This window comes from Sander lucioperca, chromosome 22 (assembly GCF_008315115.2).
Source record: "Sander lucioperca isolate FBNREF2018 chromosome 22, SLUC_FBN_1.2, whole genome shotgun sequence".
NCBI lineage: Eukaryota > Metazoa > Chordata > Actinopteri > Perciformes > Percidae > Sander > Sander lucioperca.
Window position 1 is genome coordinate 12,243,586 of NC_050194.1, and position 15,390 is coordinate 12,258,975.

At 40.2% G+C, this 15,390-nt stretch overlaps 1 protein-coding gene across 2 annotated transcripts; it reads right to left on the reverse strand.

The window, feature by feature from the left end:
- nlrc3 (NLR family, CARD domain containing 3) lies at positions 1-14,292 on the reverse strand. 2 transcript variants are annotated; one of them, XM_031291277.2, is made up of 19 exons: positions 13,962-14,287; positions 12,219-12,386; positions 10,987-11,250; positions 8,977-10,723; positions 8,798-8,884; positions 8,470-8,553; positions 8,112-8,195; positions 7,915-7,998; positions 7,711-7,794; positions 7,316-7,399; positions 7,097-7,180; positions 5,700-5,783; positions 4,470-4,553; positions 3,957-4,040; positions 3,729-3,812; positions 3,438-3,521; positions 1,357-1,440; positions 661-744; positions 1-508 (listed from the first exon to the last, which is right to left on the reverse strand). In XM_031291277.2, exons 2-19 carry the CDS (start codon positions 12,340-12,342, stop codon positions 418-420), a joined length of 3,405 nt encoding a protein of 1,134 aa, XP_031147137.1. In that variant the 5' UTR covers positions 12,343-12,386; positions 13,962-14,287; the 3' UTR covers positions 1-417. The 2 variants fall into 2 exon arrangements, with proteins under 2 accessions (XP_031147137.1, XP_031147138.1); XM_031291278.2 differs by lacking the exon at positions 4,470-4,553 and having other exon boundaries at positions 13,962-14,292.
- Positions 14,293-15,390: the final 1,098 nt, after the last annotated feature.

The window sequence follows — 15,390 nt, forward strand, 5'->3', positions numbered from 1 at the left end:
TGCTGTGTGAATGTCCATTTTATTGCTATACACCAGATTCCTTCGTGCAAATAGAGCAAATGAACAGAATGTCATCTTAATTGGCAAATAAGAGGGATGAGGCTCCACTCTGTAATTATAGATACTGAGTGTATTTTACATAAAAATATAGTGTCACTCTAAATATCTTCACCCTTGTCAATTTCTTTTTTTCATCCCTTCTGGCAACTGCTACCTCAATAATAACGTCAAAATAAATATGTGAATATATATCTTACTATATATACAGTGAACAGCTACAGAGTGATATTCAGCACCAACATACTGTACAGCTTTAACTAAATTGCATACACCTTTTCCTTATAACACATACAGCCTATACTGTTATCTCTATGTTACATTTGCGACTTTCCTCAGTAGAAGCTGCTCTTTCCTTGTTCAGATGTCCACCACACAGCCCGGAGCGTCGGCTCTTATAGCATCAGATATGACCTTTGCTCCTGATTCTCCAATGCCATTTCCCTGCAAACTGCACACAACAAATGTCACTTTTTAATATGAGCAAAATGACATACACGGACACACACGCACAAACACACACATGCACATACAAAAAAGTGTACAGTATCATATATTACATAATATGTAATATATGAGACAGGTGTCGAAAAGAAAACTCACTTGATGTACGTCAATTGGTGGTTTCCCTTCAAGGCCGTTGCAATAAATATGGCTCCATCCATACCCAGAGAGTTCTCCTGCAGACTGATGATGCACACAGAGACAAAAAAGGTTTTTCTTTAATCAAATGTCCAGTGATTTAAGTTTAAAGTTTTTATTTTTCAAATCCAAACTGCTGGATTTGAAAGGATCAAACAAACAGGAAGTCCAGCACATATGAATCCTAGAGAAGCTGCCTTGCAGCAAGCTGGACCAACAGTTACTGTTAGTTAACAAACATGAATAATAAAGCGTTATCGTTGGTTGGGTAGATTAGTAAAACACAATGTTAGCTCACTGCTGTCAGCCTTGTAGGAGGCGCTGCCTTATGATCAGTGATAAAGTCCTTTGGCCAGATATACTTTATCTAAGAAGCTGAATCTTAATGAAGAGACAAGGCATTTGAATTTGGAGACTTCAAATTCACTGTACTAACTGAATTTCAGAAAATTCAGGTTTTTAAAATATGAGTGTGACAATCCTGCTCTGCATTTCTCTTCATGTAAACTGTGTCTTCATTGTATAAACTACGTAAAGAAGGTTACTAATACTGTAGACTGTATGACAAAGGCAATGGCAGTTCTTAAGCTGTCTAAACTGGCCAAATACTGACATATAGGTTCACATGGATCACAACAAACTCCAGTCAGGACTTACTTCAACGACTTGAGGCTTCTGTTGCTTTTCAGTGCGTTAGCCAGAGCCTTTGCTCCTTCCATCCCCACGGTGTTCCCACGTAGACTGAAACAGTGGAAGAGATGGGATATAATTAAGTACAGAACACAACAATTGTACATACATGGCAGTGTGTTAGCAGTATCAACATGAAAGAGAAAGGCAATAGGTTGTAAAGATTAGAAACAAAAGGTGTCAGGGACACAAGTGAATACTGAGGAGGATTTTTATTTTAGATCTTTATCTCGCTTCATGTCACTCCTTTTTGGCGTTGTGAAAATTGGTTCTTCACCAAGAATGGGAAATTGACAGATTCTCAATGTTAAGTTGCATAATAGAAATAATTGTAAAAGTTCACAAAGAGCTAAATTCCAACCCTTTTCTCGCTCAGGTTTTGTTCTACCAGCATCCAGTTCACAACGTGTGTCTTCATAGATGTTTTTTTTTGTTGCCTTTAGAAAAAAAAAACTGAAACATGGTACTTTTCATACTTTTTTTTGTCCATATTTTAAGCCAGTTCTTCTAGGTTGGATTTAGTTTTGCCCCCAAATTGTCTGTGTAATTACACAGACTGAGATACATTTCAATTTCAATTAAGTTGAGCTTTTCATAAAGACTAAAATAAAACTTCCGCGAGAAAATTGACGGGCCAAGTCTGACTCTCTATTATGATTATAAGCACAGGACACTTTCTAGAAATTTAAAGTGTTTATGAATAAAATAACCACACACAAATGTCTATTTTGGTTCATCCAAAGATTACCTGTTGAGTCAATGTACTTTGTCACACTGATTCAAAAATCATATATAAAAAATTCAATATGACCATAAAACAGTTGCCCACTGCCCACAGTGGTCTAATACACCCAGAGATGATAAACGGATAGTAACCATGGTGTACACAAAATCTCTGACGACTGACAAATTTACATTGACTCAAAGTATCTATCATCATATTGTCTAACCCTAGTTGTGATATATTTATATTGAGGGATAAAATCACAGCAAATGTACATATCTCAACTACATGTGTTCTGGTTTATTGATTGACAGACAATCTGTGAGGGAAATTGTCTTTGATCGTGCTGTAATGAAATCACATCTGACCAGACGCATGTAATTAGGTTATCTTCTCTTGCATTTGATCATGCTGAATCATTTATCAGTGTAACCTTTGACTGAGTGAATCTTGACCTGATTGTATATGCTAAGGCTTTTCCCACCTGAATGTCATCAGATGATTCTCACCTCTGGCCGGTTAGACCCTTTGTCTTGAGAACAAAGGCATGCAATACGCTGATTGAAAGAAGGCACCCTGACCAGAGGGGGGGGACCAAGCCAAGGTATAAAGAGTGAGAGCACCTTTCCATCGCGTGTGCATATTACTTTTATCTTGTGTACCATGCTCTGAGCATTAAAAGTGTGACAACACTGTAAGATATTTTTGTCTTGTTCCTCATTGTCAGAGTGGGATAACAAAATTGCCATGACACAATCAAACACTGACTGAATTGGTTCCAACCAGATCAATGCCAGGGCAGAAGTGTTGTAGAGCAACTGAGTGACTTTTTTTGTGCCTCGCATTTGTTCAAACAAATTTGGTGGATAGTTTTCGTGCGAATGTGACAGTGTTTGCAGAATAGGAAAGCCAATTCTGTATTTCGTTGAAGGGATGTCTGCCTTAAGCAAACCCTTGTGGAGCTTTGCCAGACCACAACCAGACACGTTCAATCGGGTGCTGGCATTGTCAAATTCACATCTATGATGAATCACAAGCTATCACATCTATAATGCAGAGAAATGAGAGGGTACATGTTTTTCAGACAGAAATAGAAGGAAGCAAGAAGAAAGGAGCTTCAAAAGGAGTTGCTTGGTCCCATTCAAGCCAAATGATGGCATATTATACAGTACCTGAGATACAATAACTGACAAAGTGGAAATCAGAAATACTACTGAGGAGCAAGATTGAGCTGAGCTGGCTTTAAATTGCTTGCTTGTTTTACACTATGTGGCTGAGAATTTAAAAAAGGAACAGTTTAAAAGACGAGAGAACTTGGACTTACTCTAATGTTTGCAGGGTTTGGTTGGTCATTAGAGCCTCTGCCATTGCAATGGCACCACTGGTGCTCGATGACACTCCCTGGAGACTAAAGAGACAGCACGCAAAAAATAGTGAACACATGGGAAAATAATAGAAAACAACTTATTGTCCCACACGTAGAAAGATTTTGGTCAATCACAACTTTTAGGTGAATGTGTATTATGTGTATGTGTTTAAAAACTGACTTCTGTCATTCATTTAAACTTAAAGACTAAAATTATGATCAATCATTGTACACAATTGTAATGCCAACCATAATGTACGCAGAGACACGTTGGTTTTCAGGGCTTCGGCAAGAAAAATGACGCCTTCATTCCCAATAGCATTCTCCTGTAGACTGCGGCAAAAGACGGACACACAAACACAGACACAGTGACAACTGTAAATAACAATAGAACCCTGTGAATGAAATTCCACATAAGTGTTTAGCGGCTATCAGTCGATGAAATCCTGTCTCTAATGGCAGAACTTTTGGCCTTACTCCAAGAGCTGCATTGTGGCATTGGAGAGGAGTGCATGGGCCAGAGCTTTAGTGGCAGAGGACTTGATGAAATTCCACTGGAGACTGTAAAAAGAGAAAGGAAGGCACATTAGGGCCAACTTTGAGGCAAATACTGCATATGTTATTTATTATATGTCACATATGACAATAAAATATGAATTATACCACCTTTAACAAGACAAAAGGAAATTCTAATCAATCTAAACAGTTCTTATACATGCAATAAATAGCAATCCCCTAATGTTTTATATTCTGATTTCTTTCAAATGTTTAAAATCTCATTATACGTTACGAGTGCATAACTTGTTTGCATTGAAAAGTTTTGGGAATCTTGAATGAAGGTTACCCGATGCTACAGTAGTGGCTTATTTATTCTATTTTTGTACCATTATTGTGGAGCTCAGGAAATTTTCAAAGCGAGCGAAGCTGCCGATGCCTGAACTACTCGCAGGCTCAGGTGTGTGTCTATTTGTATTTAAAAGCCTCACTTACTGCAGAGAGGTGAGGCCTTGATTAAACTTGATTGCGCCTGCTATAGCTTGAACCCCTTCATCGTGCAACAGGTTGGCTGTGAGACTAGATATGAACACACACAAAGAAACACAAACGTATACACAGTGTAGTTATAGTTTAAACAGTTAGGTGTGACAGCAATGGTTGAAAATGCTTTCTAATTCAAAGTTTGTCAGTGCTTCCGCAATATGTCTGCTTTCAAGCAGATAAAAAATGTGGCTTTGAAGTTTGAAAAAAAACACTTAATTTTATTGCATAAAGGCAAACATATAATTTAAAGCACCCATATTATGCTCATTTTCAGGTTCATACTTGTATTTTAAGGTTGTACCAGAATAGGTTTACATGGTTTAATAAACACCATATTTTTGTTGTACTGCAGTGCTCTCTCTCACTGCTGCAGATCCTCTTTTCAGCTGGTCTCTGTTTTAGCTACAGAGTGAGACCTCGTTTCTTCTTCTTCTTCTTCTGTACTATCTTTGATTGCACTGCACATGCTCAGTAGCTCAGATGTAGATCATGTCAGCTAGCTAGCTCCATAGACAGTAAAAGAAAGGCTGTTTCTACAACTTCGGTCAGTTACAAGGCAGGATTAGCTGGGAGACTTCTAAATGAGGGCGCACATGTAAGTAGTTCTTTTGTAGATTATGGTGAACTTGTGTGTGTTGTGGAAGTGCTTTGCTAGGTAGCATGCTAGCGTTAGCATTAGCATGCTAACGCTAATGCTAACGCTAACGCTACGAGCTAATGGTTGCGTTTAGCCTGCTTGTTTCGGCTTGTGACGTCACAAGCCGTGCCGATTTTGAACAGCTCACCCAGAAACTGAAGGCAGGACACATTCAGAAACCGTATCTCACTCTAAACAGCATGGATGGATTTTTTTTCAAAGTTTGTATGTGTGTGGAAGCACCAGAGACACAGCATAACACCCCAAATCCCAGAAAAAGTGATTTTTTCATAATATGGGCACTTTAAAAAAACAACTGGGGTCAATTAATGCCTTGATGTTCAGTTGTGAATATCACCATACTTATTCAAATAACCACTGTGTTTATACAGTAATCTCATGGGATTTGCAGTTTGCCATCATACAATAGCCCTAAGTGACATACCACAGTATGGGGGAGTGACATTTTCTGAACAGTTGGATATTTCTATGCCTCTGTGGGGCATTAAACTACACACATGGCAATTAATGAGGTGACTCACTCAAGGTCCTGCAGAGAGTTGTTCTCATGGAGGGCATGAGCCATGTTCTTTGCTCCCTCCACCCCTATGGAGTTCTCCCTTAAACTTACAGATGGAAAGATAGATAAAAGGGAAAAAAAGAGATAAGATATGACAGTTTCCCAACAATCTCATATGCTTTTTCACTTTTATTTGAGAGCTAGATGAAAAGATTGATACCACTCTAACGTCGCTGCAGTAAATATGAAGCTACACCCAGCAGCTGCTTAGCTTAGCATTGCATAAAGACTGGAAACAGGGGGAATCAGCAAGCCTGGCTATGCCCAATGGTAACAAAATCCCTACACCTCTAAAGCGCTAAAGCTAAGCTAACGTGCTGCTGTTCCAGCACCTGAAAACCTGAAAATCTGATGTCTCTAATAACACAAATAACTAGAACATAAGGATGGTAATTTAATATTTTTTAAATGTTTTTTTGTCATTATTTTTAGCTGTCTTTAATGAACACCATTTCCCATAAGCCCTAGACCATGGCAGGTTAAAGGTCACAAGCTCAACAAAAGAGGGGAGAAGCTGGTGGAACAAAGGTTAGCCAGGACGTGACGTCAAGCCTCTATTTACCGGAAAGATATGAGAGTGGTATCAATCCTCAAAGCGAATAATGTAGTTCCCAAATTGTCAAACTACTACTTAAAAGGAGTTGGCTGTGAACATCAGGGCTGTAGTCAAGTCCAGTCTCTGTCGAGTCCAAGACAAGTCCAAGACCAGGACTAGTCGAAACCGACTTCCAAAAAAGTTTGAGTCCAAGTCAAGACCGAGTCCAAATGAGAGACCGAGACAGAAAAAAGAATCCTCTTCAAGACCTCTCACTTATGTTCATAATTTATGTGATGTGAGAGACAGTATATCTTCTACTTTAAGATGATCATTTTGCTTTATTATTTGTAATAATCAAAAAGCAAGTGCAGAGTAACACACTATAGGATCAAATTAGGCCATATTATTTACTTAAAATATAAAATGGAAATGTTCCCATTCTTGACCTTATTACTTGTCCTGAAGAATTCATAGTACAAAGTGCTCGCTGGCATTGGTGCTGTGGCCAAAATGAAATTGATTGATACCTGATGATTGAGGTATATGATGCAGCCAGTTGTATACCAGGCGACCAATCTCAATGCCTGTTCTAGACTGATTTTGAATTAAACTAATACCTGTTTTCTGAACAAGCGCGCTTCATCAGTGGTTTTGTTTTGAAGGAGGAAGTTACTTTAGAACAAAAGCAAATAGTGCTGGACTCGGTCGTGAACATAGATCAGTCTAATAAGGTCTAATAAGGTTGACTCAGGTCAAGAAAACATGAGATGGTACTTTTCATAAAAGGATCAGAGTTGCCTTAGCCAAAGTTTAATACTTACTTCAAGGAGACGAGGCCACGGTTCAGCCTGAGTGCTTTGGTTAAGGCTGTCATCCCCCTGTTGCTGATTGAGTTACTCTGAAGTCTGCCAAAAGAAAGGTTAAACACAAATGTAATGTAAATTACTCGCAAGACAAACATTGTTGCAAACTAAGTGAACCAAGGTGTAACAACCCACGATGTTAAAATGCATTAGCAGTAGACTTTTGAAGATACTGACTGAAGAGAGAGGAGAGTGTGGTTGACTGTCAAAGCCTCTGCCAGAGCGATTGCCCCTTTGTCCCCAAGCTGGTTGCTACAAAGACTGTAGGCAAAAACAAAAATAGACTGGACATATTAAAAACAGGTCAAATCGTGAATCATGACGATTAGTATGTGACCAAATAACAGGCTCTGTAATACAAGGGTATTATTTATGCTATCTTAACATGAAAACCAATTAAGCAGCAAGTTAGTCAAGTACACATAAACATAAATCTACAAAAAAGTGTAAAGAACACAGAAAAAAAGAATAGTTTGTAGTCTTTAAATATACTAGGATAAATGTAAAAAATACAACGCTGTATCATATTTATAAGATGGGTATGGTGAATGAATATATCAATGTAAGATTACATCAGCTTTGTGAGAGTCCGGTTCGTCTTCAGTGCCTCTGCAATCCTTTTGGCTCCTCCCGCTCCAATCTTATTCTTCCGTATGCTGAATCAGTACATGAAATAAAAACGTACTCTGTGAGAGCGCGCACACACGCACACACGCACACGCACACACACACACACACACACACACACACACACAAAACAAGTGAAGGGCACTCACTTCAGAGACACCAGTTTGCGATTGCAGTGCAGTACTTCTGCAAGGGCCTGAGCACCTTCCTCCTCAATTGCATTGTTCTGGAAGCTGAAGAGTGGTGGAAATTGAGAAATTACACCAACTCAAAGTGTTCCACGTTCACTTTGTAGGATAATTTTGTGTATGAGCTAAAATCTATAGCAATTAATGTATATACTCACTTGATTGATACCAGGACTTGGTTCATTTTCAGAGCCTCTGCCAGGAACTTTGCACCTTTAGAGCCGATGTTGTTGTTCCGGAGACTAAATAAGAAATAGTTGGTTAGATGATATACAGAAGCATAATAGAAACATCAGGTAGTAATGCATATGCCTGTGAAATATGAGGACAAAGATTTGCAAAGAATTGCAGCAACGTGGGAACTTGGAGATAAGCACAAAATTGTGACTTATTTTCTTTAAGCTGCAGTACATGAACCAGAAATGTTATCTAATGAAATGCTCAATGTGCAGGAGAAGCACACCAGTTTCCTCTTCAAAAGGTTATGGCCAGTCAAAAGCAACAAACAAATCTCACTTGAGAGACGTTAGCGTCCGGTTTACCAAGAGGGCTCGACTCAGGGCTTTGGATCCTTTGTTGCTGATGGCATTCTCTGCCAAACTGAGTGGGTGAATAAAAGTGGTCACAATTAAATGGTACAAAATATTACTGATAATCACAATCATCATCATCACTGCACCTTCTCTCTCTTACACCCTTGAAATCAACAAGACTGACACTAAAGTGTCACCATTTATGTGAGCAATCAGACAAGTTCAAGTTCAAGCTACAGCGGTTCAGAACTATAAGATCACTTCAAAATGTTCTTCATATGATGCTTGCTGAAAAGTAAGTGTGATCCCACCTTATCTTCTGGATATGGCAGTCTTTGGCACTCAGGAGGCTTCCCAGCAACTCCATGACATCATCTTTGAAGTGATTATTCTCTAACCTGTGGAGTAGATGAGTTATAAGTAAAATTTCACCCTTCAATCTTTCTCCTGAGTGTAAGTTTATTGGGAGATGATGCTTTGGTGAGCTAACCTGAGATAGCTGCAGTACAGCAGCTGTGGGAGCAGACATTTCACTGTTGTGTAGTTCAGAGAGCCTGTTAGGTTGGTCTGTTCACTGCACTCTGGAGACACATGAAGGAGGTAGCCCAGCACAACACAGTGAGCCCGTGTTAATTTCCCTGCTAGGCTACCAAGCTGTAAATCTTCCTCAACACTCCGCAATAGCTCTGTGTGTTGCAGCTCCTGTAAACAGTAAGCCAGGTTAACTGCACGCAGGGACACCACTGCACCGCCGCTGACCAAGAGGCCTTGTAAAAACCCTGCTGCCCAAGCCTTCTGATTGCCATCATCTTTTCCGAGGGCCAGAAGCCCAGCGAGAGGTTTCTGTGCCATTGGGCACAGCAGGCCTGTCAGGAAGCGCACAAACACGTCCAAGTGACCGTCTTCAGCTTGTTGTGAGTGCTGAAAGGCGCTTCTGAAGTGGTTCTGGAAACCGATCTTGGGCCAAGACATGGTGCTCTCCGAGAATAAGTCAAAGATGGCCCGCTTGGAGGAGATATGGTAAAAAGTAGCTGCAAGAAACTCTAGCAGAGACAAATGAGTGAACCGATATGTTGTGTATATGGCAGACTCCTCCCGAACAAGAACTCCAGCACCAAGACTGCACTGAGTTAACAGTAGATCTATCCCATAGGCCCTGAGGTCTTGCTCGCTGAAGGTGTACTTGCGTTTAAGGAGCCCATAAAATGCCAGTCGTCCAAGGTTCCCCAGCAGTTTACGATTGCTCCCATGGAGCTGTTCCATTTTCACAGGCTCCCTGCCTCTTGGTTCACCTACTTCTGCCTTCATGGAACAAAAGTGAGCGTATAGCTCAGTACAAGTCCTTGGAAGGCTCTCTTGTGTTTCACTCTGCATGATGTACATCAGAGTATCAGCTACTATCCAGCAAATGCATGGTATGTAGCACATCACCATTAAGATTTTATGGGACTCCAAGTGCGCCCATATTTTACTGGCAAAATCCCTCTCAGAGAAGTGGTGGTTTAGGAAGAGCTGGATGTCCTTCGGGCTGAATCCTGGTATCTCAGTCACCCTGTCAACCAATCCTCCAGGGATGAGTGAGGCCACTCCTGGCCTGGAGGTCACCCACACTGCCACGTAAGGGAGCAGATTGCCCCGGATGATGTTAGTAACTAGGTCATCAATGGCCACTTCTTTCTTTGGGTCGCTGCAAGGAGCTGCGTCAGAGAAATTTAAAGTGCAGCGGAATTCGTCCAAACCATCTAGTATGAGCAGTGTGCGGCAGGAGCTGCTCAGGACCAGACTGGGGTCTGTTAAATGAGGAAAAGCCATTTTCACTAGCCTCTCAACAGAGACTTTCTCCAGTGAGTTTAGCTCGCAAAAAGTGAAAGGCAGGACGAAGCTCACATCTGTGCAGATGGCCCCTTGGCTCCACTGTCTGATGAAGTGTCGGACCCAGGTTGTCTTGCCGATACCAGCCACCCCAAGTGTGAGGGAGACCCTGGGAGGTAAACTGACCCGGGTCAGGGGCTCCAAGAGTTTGGTCAGCCCCAGCTGTCTGAGATGATTTCTTTTCCTTCCTCGAGTCGCCCCCACCTGCATTAAGTCATGTTCTTTTTGCTGGATGTCGGAAAGGCCATCGACCAGAAGTAAGGTTCTTGAGAAGATGTTTAGTTTGGGGCAGCTGACTGAATCTCTGTCTCTGTACTGCTCATATCGCCGTAACAGCACCTCTTTGTGCTCCTTCCCCATGGAATCTGTAGAAAAGCAAAAGGATTCAATGTATCTAGCGTTTTGAATCCCAAGAGTGGTGCAAAGTGCTTTCCAAATAGTTACATTTACACACACATTCATACACTGAGCATCTCATCAGGAGCAGTTTGGGGCTCAATGTCTTGGTCAATGAAACGCTGTTAAGGAGATTCAGAAATCAAACCACCATCCCGGGTATTACCAGATGATCTTCACCCTTTAAAAGAATGACCAACACAGAGAGCAAATCCCATTTCAAGCTCCTTACCGTGGTTGATGATGAGCTGGGCCACCTGAGAATCTGAGCTCTCTATGAAGCCCTGGAGAGCATCAGAACCGTGAGTGTCCTTGTCAGTGACAATAGTTGTGAGCATGTTAACCTGGTCCTGCAGCCGGCCCGCTTCTTTGATCTTGGTCTCATCAGCTGAACTCAGCACATCCACCTTTCTCAGGTGGGTTAACATCCCCTCCAGGAAGGAGGCTGTAATGAAGCGTTGCAGCTGGTCTTGATGCTTTTGGATCCAGCCAAGGTCTAAACCAAAACAGAGCGCAGATACAACTCTTAAGAAATGATTACTGAGATGATCAAGTGATAATTAACTAAGACAATTTCTTAAAGGGGATTTTTCCATTCATATATTTGGTCTTTTTTAACGTGTTCTTTCCTAGTTCTTCTTTAGTTGCACAATGCGGTTGGTTGATCGGTTGGTAAACCATTTTAGTTCAGACAGAAATATTTCTATATATAATAACAACTATTGGATGGATTACAATGTAATTTTGTACAGGCATTTGTGATCCCCAGAGGATGAATACTCTATAACTATAACTCAGGAAGTACAAATGCCAATGTCAGTTGTTCTTTCTGTGAATTACAGCCTGAAACTTGCACCCATTTATTTTGTTTGAGTTAAAATAAATAGATTTGTTGTGTAAATTAAGTTACAAATGTAAGTAAGGTAGTCAACTTAAACAAGTCACCAAAGTTGACTTCCATGCATGGGACACAAACACAGATCTCCTGGGTGAAAGTCAGGTGTTTGTTTGATCCAGCCATCTGCGCCAACCTCTTGCACACATACATATCTATGCACGCATACATGTATACACAAGCATGCACATGCATACATGCTCACATTCACATACCCTCATACACATTCTTACATTATGCATGTCAATGTATGTACGGGTATGCATATGTATGTATATGCTTGAGAGTATGCATTTATGTTCCAGTGCTTAGTACCGGGATGTATGTGCAAGTCAAGTCTTCGATTTTGGCCCAGCGGCTTCTAATAGTGACCACGAGCAGCCCTTATCTTGTCATGTTGCTTTTTCATATCAATGTCAATAATTTGCCTAATCTTCACGGGTCTTTAGACCACGTTGGAAACGCAGATAACAATGGGCTTCCTTAAAAGTTGTTCCAAGAACTAAAACGTTCCTGAAACTTTGGGTCGAAGAGAGCGGCTATGATGAACCTCTTAAGAAAACTCTTACCTTCTGTTCCTGCTTGTGAAGAGACAGGGTAGGATGTAGACTGAAGATCCACATAGCAGTCATCCTGCCACATGATGCGTTTGCTTCGGTCCATGATAGAATCGTAATGTGCCTTCCTCTCCATGAGCAAGTTGGATAATTTCGGCCCTCATACGTTCCAGTTTGTGTCTACACAATAAAAAACAGCATTACTTATGTGCAACTACCATAAACTGGGCATGATGTACTGTGATGAAGGAAGATGAAAAAATGAGAGGCCTCGTTATCATCTAAACACTTCTTAGTCTAATTAATGCTCCAAATGTGAATTTATATTGTGCATTAAGTCATGTAATACTGATTCAGTATGCCTGTAGCAACAAAACTTGACTATGAAACAGCAGTGTACAGACTAATTTGTTCTAAAGCTTTTATTTTGTTCAAAGTTCTATTTTGAATTTCAGTGAGACACATTTGATAAACAGATGGCTATTTTTAACTTTCTGCATACGCACTGACAATCTATATTCATTTACAAGATGCAATAGTCTTAACCAAAGCGCTTAGCATTGTGGCTATGGCCATCAAGACATTTGACATCCCTTTGAAAGCCTCGTTTCTCATTAGCTAAATGTAATGCAGCCTTTTCAGAAATGTAGCATCAGGTCAGAGAACCATATTATAATATATTATATACAAATAATATTTGTAGCACAACAGATGTTAAGAATATATAAATCTTCCTGAATAAAGCACTATTGATGCCAGTAACATAAATTATGCTGGTAATTATATGATGTCACCAAACTCCATGAACCAATAAGACAAATAAAGGTCACACTTTAACAAGTGTGATAGGAGAGCTAAGGGGACGTCAATAAAGCACAATCTGTCGACACACCCACACCCACACCCACACTTCTGAGAAGAGGTCTAATCAGGTCAAGTAAGTAAGTGTGGGGGTAACTATGATTACTGATTGAGTGCCTTGGTTAATACGACATCTGAAACAGATTGTTTTTCTCTTAAAAGCTAAAGAAGTGCACAAACAAATCCTACTTTTTATTTATTTTTTGTCTTTTGCTAAGCCTACATTGTATTGCATCTTTTTAGGCCTATATTAAATGTGTTACATAAATAAGGTTTATTATTAGTATGATTTCATATCACAAACTGCAGTGAAAGTTCTGCAAACTGAACACTGAGACAATACGAGAAAAGGCAAATGCCTTCCTGTGTGGTTTGTTGCTGATCACGACTTCTCGCAAAGGAAACTGATTCAAAAACCCAGATGTACTCAAGATGGTGTTCCAGCTTCCGCTGTTGAGTATAGTCTTCATAGGCAAAACCACTTAATAACATACTGCTGTTATTGTAGAAATATATTGGGGAGAGTGCTGCGGCCGTGTTAAACTGGCGAGTGCCACAACTCTGTAACACAACTCTGCAAACTTACAATATATAATTATCATCAGTAACAAGCAAAAACATTATAAGCAGTATCATTTGCATGATGCAAGTACACTGTGCAAGAAAAAAAGCCAGACTGATCAGTTTGTAAATTATTAATTAACACGTTAATTATGAGGTACCATATGGCATAGTATGGTAAAAGTGAGTTGAAGATCTTATTTTATTCCATTTTTATTGACCTGGATACTCAGGGTCATGATGGAAAGTAAACGTTTATGGCTGGAGTCACCTTCTGTAGCTATGAAGGGTAAAAATATAAAGTTAAGTATACAAAAAGCTCAGCTATCTCACCTTGGACTTGTTGAAGTTGTCTGTAGGCATCAAGGGATGTAAAACACTGCCCACACAGATGTTTCATGCCATAAAGCCATAATTCCCACGAAAGCAGGTGGAATCAAAGTTTGAATTTGAGGGATCGCGAAAGAGTAAAAACCTAGTCGAGGACTAGCGAGCAAATTAAACGAGTCACAAATGCACAGCAGCTGAAGTCATCACTGTTGCTGGAGATACCGTTTCCTGTTGCACCTCTTTCCTGTCTGTCTGTCTATCTATCTAATCTGCCTTCCTGTGTTGTGGTTAGCAGGTTGAACAGTGAAAAGAAAGAACGAAAAAGGAATCTGCTTTGTAGGCCTACGAGTGCATGCAAGGCCTGAGAGTTTCAGCATGCTTTAATGTCTTCTATTTAGACAGCTACTCAACTGCGCAGTTAGTGCTGAAACATGAAAGAGAGCAGAGATAAGATTGATTACTGGTGTTAGTTACGGCTCGCCAGAGCAAAGCACAAAGAGCTTCAAGTTCCAAATGCATCAGTAAGTGCTGCTGCAGACCGGTAATAAACAATGTTTCTGGTTAGAAAATTATAAGAGGAAAGATCTCTACATGATGTTGACAGGAAGTACACATCTCAAACATAATATGTAGGTAGTGCATAGCACAAAGTCAATCACAGTAGTGCTGAGTGAATGGACTTCTACCACATACACACAAATACAAAAGTAGACTGGAGGTACATCTGAGAGCAGTAGGAGGCGATTGGCTGGAGATTATAAAGACATTTGAGAACTGGAGGATGAAAATGGAGAATGTCAAACATTGAGAAGTGACAGAAAGGGACATGCAACAGGTCGAAAAAAAAACAATTGTGAGACTGCAAAAATTGCACATCTGCGGAAGTATTTTATTTCAAACCTGCTACATGTGCATGACATTTAAAGGAAAACGGGATAACAAACTGGAAGGCAAACGACGGGAAGGAAGCTTTTGAGTTGTGACCCGAGAAGCAGAGAACATGTTTTCTTTCCGATGTTTTCCATGACATGTTCTTCGGTGTGTAAATTCTCTGCTGCATCATGTACAAAGACTTTTTTAGTGCCCAGTAAAAACATTTGTAAGTTTTCTTACTTCTCTAGCGGTTGTGTTAGATTTGAACTTTGCGGAGAATTGTTTGCCACTTCTTATGATTGTTGTCGCAAGAGTGCACGCAAGAGAGAGAGAGAGAGAGAGAGAGAGAGAGAGAGAGAGAGAGAGAGAGAGAGAGAGAGATGTAATTCTAATGTTAAACAAGTGCTCTAAGCAGAAGTGTTACATTACATTGTGTTTCAGCATTGTCTAGCTTTTTCAGTGCGAGAGTCAGCACATTTGCATATCAATATATTATTTGGAGTGTAACATTGAAGTGCAATTGCCTCCTTCTGCTTTTTGTTTAAAACTTCTTTCTACA